Source organism: Otolemur garnettii, unplaced genomic scaffold, assembly GCF_000181295.1.
Source record: "Otolemur garnettii isolate 467f Iridium unplaced genomic scaffold, OtoGar3 scaffold00080, whole genome shotgun sequence".
NCBI classification, from domain to species: Eukaryota; Metazoa; Chordata; class Mammalia; order Primates; family Galagidae; genus Otolemur; species Otolemur garnettii.
Window position 1 is genome coordinate 2975683 of NW_003852475.1, and position 7704 is coordinate 2983386.

At 36.9% G+C, this 7704-nt stretch overlaps 2 protein-coding genes across 4 annotated transcripts in view; both read left to right on the plus strand.

Moving 5' to 3' along the window:
* LOC100941584 (UBX domain-containing protein 6-like) overlaps positions 1–498 on the plus strand; it is a 1872-nt gene extending 1374 nt beyond the window's left edge. Inside the window, 1 exon segment of the mRNA XM_012807966.2 lies at positions 1–498. This exon segment is cut by the window's left edge and continues 23 nt beyond it. Within this exon segment, the coding sequence (XP_012663420.1) occupies positions 1–130 (130 nt within the window). The 3' untranslated portion in view covers positions 131–498.
* The window catches only part of ACMSD (aminocarboxymuconate semialdehyde decarboxylase), a 63539-nt gene that overhangs the window by 36621 nt on the left and 19214 nt on the right, over positions 1–7704 (plus strand). The gene's annotated exons all lie outside the window — the stretch shown is intronic.

Sequence of the window (7704 nt, forward strand, 5' to 3'; positions counted from 1 at the left end):
GGTGCCCTCAGCTCTCTTGACCTTCTCATGGGATGCAGCTGTGTTGGAGGATGTCAAGGCTGCAGGGGCCAAGCCAGACTCGTCCATCCTGAAGCCTGAACTGCTGTCGGCCATCGAGAAGCTCTCATAAAATAAAAGCAGGGTTGGCCTCCACCACATGGTCTGTCTTGTGCTCACCCTGTCCCCATCCCCATAGAACCTCCAGCCACTTCTGGAAACACATGCCCTGCTCCAGGAACACAGGAGGGGTGCTGGCTGGCTGGGGAGCCCTGACGGCAGGGGAGGGTGTGCAGATGTCCGAGTACCCCAAAGCAGGGACAGGGGCAGCACCAAAGCTGAGTCCTCCACCCACTGCTCAGTGGTTGCTCAGACCTCAGGGTGTCTCCCTGGGCAGGAGAGGTCTGCAGCATGGCCTGGTTCTGAGTGCCATGGATGCTGTGGGGAATACTGGTGACACTACTCAATTATGAAACCAAATAAATACGATGTTTCAATATGAAAAAAAAAAAAAACAATCCCAAATCAGAATGGATAAGGAAAGTCCTAGCAGGACATCTGGGCTATAGAGCAATGTGGCCAGCAGGATAGAATGCTGTGGAGGGAAGGCTCTAAAAAGAAAATGATAGAGCTTATGTATTAGTTGGTGTGTTTGAGAATTGGATACAATTATTGCTAGACATTTAACAGATCTGCTGATGCATAAGGAACAAACAAGCAGTGTATACATAGAAAATTAAGCAAATGAAAGAAAAGAACATAACTCTAAGAAAGCAAAAATCTTTATGAGGACAGATTGTAACTGTGTATTACTTTACTCAGCAATGAACAATATTTATAAACATAAGAGTGTACATACAAAATACTAAATTTAACTGAAAATTATAATCCTATTAACAAAATAGCAAAGTTGAAGAAAGAAAGAAATTCTAAGTCACTCTAATGGGAAATCAATAGTCTATTAGCTATAGGCTAATAAATCAAGAAATAATAATATAAGCTTATTAACTGTCAGTATGAAGATAATTGTCAGAAGATGCAAGTTAAAAAGGTAAAAGTAGTTGCCTTGGGGGACAACAGTTAGGAAAGTGAGCCCAGGACTGCTTTTGATAATAAAGATATTTTAGTGATATCACAGATATTTAATATGTGATTGTTTAACAATATATAGACATTACTTTAATAAATAAAAATTGCAAATGTCTTAAAGAATAAATAGATACATGTAAGATATTTTTTTAAAAACCCAAACCATTACTAAGCACCTACTATTTCAAAAAACACTGGGCTATTTGGTCAAGAAGTACTTAAATTACTTAATCTGTTGGCTTCCTTCCACTCATCAAATTTTTTCCTTTTAATCTGTATCAGCTCATCTTAAAGAGAGATGCGAAAAATGATAGTTATATGTTATCAGTCTATCACTGTGAAAAATACAAAAAAAGGAAAACTTTATTGTTTCCCTATAGTAACATGATTATAGAAAATAGACTGTATATATTTAGGTGGATAAATTTTGAAGAGGTCAGTCACATCATATACTCATAAGGTTACATTATACTTCTGGCTAGGTTCATTGCTAATATAATGGTGGTGATAAATCCTGAGCAATGCATCATTAGGCCAACATTGTTGTGTACTTACACAAATCTAGATGGTATAGCCTACTACACATCTCTATGGCATGGCCTATCACTTCTAGGCTACAATCCTGTATAGCATGTTACTATACTAAATACTGTGTGGGTAACTGTAACAGAATGAGAAGCGTTTGTGTATATAAACATAGAAACAGTACAAGGAAAATAAAGTATAAAAGATAAAAATGGTACACCTGTAAGTGAGTGGTGAGTGAATGCTTAAACAAGTTCAAACTCTTGAGCTTAGGAGATCCCCTTGCCTCAGCCTCCCGAATAGGAGGTACTACAGGTGCCCACCATTACACCAGGCTAATTTTTCTATTTCTAGTAGAGACAGAGTCTCACTTTTGCTCAGGCTGGTCTCAGACTCCTGACCTCAAGCAATCCACCCACCTGGGCCTCCCAGAGTACTAGGATTACAGGCATGAACCACCTATAGCCTGCCTGTTTTCTTTATTTTTAAAAGAGAAACCAGAAATTCCTGTTCTACAAAATAGAAAGTATTTTATCTCATAGTAAAAGAAAAGGTTCACTTTTAGTAGCAACAGTGTCATTTTTTACAACAACAGACATAAATGAGATCTTATCTTGGGCATGTGGTCTGTGACTTATAAGATGAACCTGCTCTGAAGATCCGCCAGACACAAGGGCCAAAGCTTCTTCATCCTTTTTCTGTGTCTCTACATCTTTAATATTCAAGACTTCTCTCATCAGGGATTCTAAATGGTTAGTCTGATCTGGAAATACTGAAAAGGCTTTTTATCATCCAAGAAAGATTTGAATATACCCAGGGCTATTATAGGCAGTAGAGCATACCATACATATTAGAAATATTTTCAACATTGCTTAAAACAAAAGGGCTTCTTGACTAATTCCCACCTAACATGACATTTAAATTTATTGCAATACTTCAGTCTCCAAGTATTTTGGTTAAATGATGTTTTCCTATAAACTGTGATCCTCAATAGAGTAGAATCCTTTTTTCATGCCTGTAAGCTTCCTTAAGACAAGAGTATAATTTACAGGGGCAGCACCTGTGGCTCAAAGGAGTAAGGGCACTGGCCCCATATGCCAGAAGTGGCGGGTTCAAACCGAGCCCCAGCCAAAAACTGCAAAAAAAAAAAGAAAAAAAAAAGAGTATAAGTTACTATCTTCTCAAGAAAATTCAAGTTACTGACTCTACCACTGGTTAGCTGGGTGACCTTTTTTGTCAAGTCACTTACCCTTCTCAGCCTCAGTTTCCACAACTGTAAGTTGGGAACATTAACAAGGCAGAGTTGATGTGAAAACTTAGTACTATACCAAAGGACTACACAAATGTCAGAGATTTATATCACCTATTCCAGTACTTTACAAAGAGTAGGTGTTGAGTTAATGTTTGTTTAACTGAATTGTGTGATGATCTTGGGAATATAATGTTAATCTTTCTTTGCAATGATTAAACCAGGCTCCTTCTCTAGGAAATTATGTCTCAGAAAACAAACTAAATATCTGGTATACTAAAATTTTTGTATTAAGTTATGTTATAACAGCATTAGGTCGTATGTACTGCAAATGATACTAATGAGATATGCTAATGAGAAGATAATTAAGTGTTCCTTTTCTAGAAGAAAAATGATACTTTCTCCCACTATTAAAATTATTTAGTAAACCACATCTTTCAGTGTTTGCAGCATCCCCTGAGAATGTGAAAAAGTTAATGCATCCCAGCAGGTGAGAAGTTTATTTCTTTTCCTTGGCAGAAATATTAATCACTATTATTATAAGCTCAGTAAGTCTTTGACCTCAGAGGGAGATGTGTGCTGCTGCTGGCTTTGTGGGGGAGCCATATGTTGGACCAAAATGTTAGTGCATGAAACCCATGATGATTACACACTGTTTTACTACCTGATAAGGAAAGCCAGCATCTATCTGTTCAAGATTCCAGAAGAGACAGTCATGACAACTAAAATGCCCACCTTCTGAAGTATTCCTTTGGGTTTAATAGAATCTTTAGAAAGGCCCTACTACAATGCTGGTGTTGTCGAATGTTACATTAGCACATTAACACAGGCATCTCTAACAACTGGTTCATGAGCCAGGCATTATGGCAGGCACCTATAGTCCCAGTTAATTGGGAGGGAGGCTGAGGCAAGACAATTGCCCAAGAGTTGAGGTTGCTGTGAGCTGTGATGCCACAGCACTCAACCGAGGGCAACATAGTGAGACTCTGTCTCAAAAAAAAAAAAAAAAACTGGTTCATGATCACAGTAGATCCTAAGGGAACAGTGTCTGGCTTTTGGGAGGCCAGGATTAGCTATGTTAATTGGAGACCTAAGAGGTCACGAGAGCCTTGAGTTAAGGTCAGTGGAAAATGGGGGCAACAATCATCCGAAGCTATCTCATATGCCTCCTAGCCCTGGATTATCAATGTAATTCATTTAAAATATAACCGACTTGCAGATATGAAGTAATATCTGATAGAAATTGCAACCATAAAAAGTATTTTTTTTTTTTTGAGACAGAGTCTTAAGCTGTCACCCTTAGTAGAGTGCCGTGATATCCCACAGCTCACATCAACCTCCAACCTCCTGGGCTGAGGCAATTCTCTTGCTTCAGCCTCCCAAGTAGCTGGGACAACAGGTGCCTGTCACAACACCCTGCTATATATATATATATATAGAGAGAGAGAGAGAGAGAGATTATATATTTTTTATATATTATATATTTTATATATAATATATATTTTATTTATATTTTATATTTTTATATATTTTATAATATACATTTATAAATTATATATATATTTTTTAATTTATAATGTATAATATAATTATATTATAACATAATTATAATATATATAAATTTTAAACATATATTTTTTGGGGGGGGTGTTGTAGTTGTCATTGTTTGACAGGCCCAGGCTGGATTCAAACCTGCCAGCTCCCAATGTATGCAGCTAGCACCCTAGCCACTGAGCTACAGGTGCTGAGCCAGAAAAAGTATTTTTAACTCAAGTCTTTATTAAGCAGCTATCAAGTAGAGACTGGTATTAAGCAATGGCATATATGACCTTCATCCTATAGGACCATATAACTCATAAAGAATCTCTTCCCCCCTGCACTGGTTTTTCTGCTGCTATCTCTTCTCCCTTTGCACAAGAAACTCAATTGACAAGAATTTTATTTCCAGTTCTTTTATGCCTACTTCCTTCTTTCTTATGAAATTACTAACAAATTAGAAATAGTCAAAAGTTTACCAGAAGTTATTAATAAAAGGCATACAGTAGATATGGGCATGAAAAATTTACAAACCAAATAGCCACAAGTGGGTAATTAACCTCCTACAAAGAGGACATGTGAACAATAGCTACTAAATAATAATTAAATATTCCCAAACCATCAGTTTGATGTTTTGCAATAGGCATCCAAAATCAAGTTAGGAAGGAAGGCAGGGAAGCATCTTAACTAGAAAGGATAAATTGCAGGAGACTGATTTTCATTTCTGTTTTAGAACCATTTGCTTTCTCCATATTAAAACAAAACAGAGCCTCTCTTAAAATGTATTTATATCTGAGAAGCCTGCAATACTGGGAATGGAAGAATTCCTGACTAGAAAGCAAAATTAATCTCTAGATGTAATTTTTATGTTAATGTAGTTGACAAACGTAATATAAGCATGGGACTTTCAAAAACTATGTTGTGTTTTGAAATAGTAACGTTTTAGCAATAGAAGGTTAGAAATAAGGACAAATGAACTTCTCTTGAACACCAAGCAGACAGTGCAGGATGAGATCAGCTGTTGGCACAGATGTGAGTAGACATAATTTTGGGTCTTTAGGGCTTCTATCAGCAGGTGTATTTGCTTGGTTTAATACAGTAATGAATACAGAAACCTAGAAATAGACTTGTTAGTCTATCATGGCCTTCCTATAAACTTTATTACGTACTTTCCCATATTTTGTATAAATGTAAAACCTAGGAAAATCTTTTTCTTTTCAGTAGAAATCAAAGTATCATTTACCCTCACAACAGCTCAAATTTAGAGTATTTACACCAAAGTTTTACCTTCTAAGCAAGGGGAATATTTCAAGTCTAGTTATAGGCTTCTGAGTTTTACCTTCTGAGCAAGGAGAATATTTCAACCCTAGTTATAATCACCTCCATCTTTCATACATTCAAGCATTCATTTCTTCAACACACACACACACACACACACCATCTTTTAAAGCAACTCTCCAATTTACTATAAGCATGTGTCAGAGTTATATCCCAAACTTGTCTCAAAAGAATAGGTTTTCTTAAAAATCTGGTTCAAAGAATCCATCTTGGCAGACACATTTTCTAGGTGAAAAATGGTTAAATAATTAGTGTTAGACTAGATTTTTTAAAAGACTAATATCTAGTTAAGGGTCATAGCCTCTTTGCATTATTGGTTAAAGGTGTTAACCTAGTACCAAGACTTTCAGTGGATTTCCCAAGAGAGGTCCTTAAGCTCATTTTTTTATCAGAAAATTGTTCAAGTATTTTATCAGAAGCACTAATTATTTCCCAAGAAAAAGCAGCTAGTCACATCAGACCACGAAGTTCTTCCCCAGCTCAGGTTTTAGGGCCACTTTCTCACATTTATTGGGGCTGCTGATGCCTTGGTAAGGAATTTGAGTTTTGCCTTCTGAGCAAGGGGAACTTTTTAAAAGCATTTTAAGTGGGGATATGCCATAATCAAATCTATGTATTTATTTATTTGTTCATTTGTTTATTATTTTAAGGCAGTCTCACTTTGCCACTCTTGGTAAAGTGCTGTGGCATTATAGCTCACAGCAACCTCAAACTCTTGTGCTCAAGCAATCCTTTTGCCTCAGCCTCCCAAATAGCGGGGACTACATGTGCCTGCCACCATGGCTGGCTACTTTTTCTATTGTTAGAGATGGAGTCTCACTCATGCTCAGGTGGGTCTCAAACTGAGCTCAGGAGATACACCCACTTCAGTCTCCTAGAGTACTAGGATTATAGGCATGAACCACTAGGCCCAGAAAAATATATGTATATATACATTTTATTTCTTATAGCATAACTGTGTACATTAATGTAATCATGGGGTACAGTGTGCTGTTTTCATATGTATTTTGAAATACTCTCATCAAACTGGTTAACATAACCTTCATGTAATTTTCTTATTGAGTTAAAATGTTCATACTTTGCTTTTAGAAAGATTCACTTGTACCCTTGTCAGATAAACCATAGAGGTGACCCCACCAATCACCTCTCCCACCCCCTTCCCATATTCTAAGGCTATAATTAGGTTATGACAGTCCTATAAAAGCTATGAATTAGTTTCAAAGTACGGCTGTGTACACTGGATACTTTTTCTTCCATTCTTGAGATACTTTGCTAAGAAGAACATTTTCTAATTCCATCCATATAAACATGAAGGACGTAAATTCTCCATCTTTCTTTAAGGGCTGCATAGTATTCCATGCTGTACATGTACCACAATTTATTGATCCATTCATGGGTCGATGGGCATTTGGGCTTCTTTCATGACCTAGCAATTATGAATTGGGCTGCAATAAACATTCTGATACAAATATCTTTGTTGTAATTCTATTTTTGGTCTTTGGGATATATACCTAATAAAGGAATTGCAGGATCAAATGGCAGGTCTATTTTTAGTTCTCTCAACGTTCTCCAGATGTCCTTCCAAAAGGAACGAATTAATTTGCATTCCCACCAGCAGTGTAGAAGTGTTCCCTTTTCTCCACATCCACGCCAACATCTCTGGTTTTGGAATTTTGTGATATGGGCTAATCTTACTGGGGTTAGATGGTACCTCAAAGTAGTTTTGATTTGCATTTCTCTGATGATTAAGGATGGAGAGCATTTTTTCATATATCTGCAGGCCATGCACCTGTCTTCTTTAGAGAAATTTCTATTTAAGTCCCTTGCCCACCTTGAGATGGGATTGCTTGGTTTTTTCTTGCTAATACGTTTGAGTTCTCTGTAGATTCTGGTTATTAAACCTTTGTCGGAGACATAATCAGCAAATATCTTCTCCCATTCTGAGGGATGTCTACCTGCTTTATTTACTG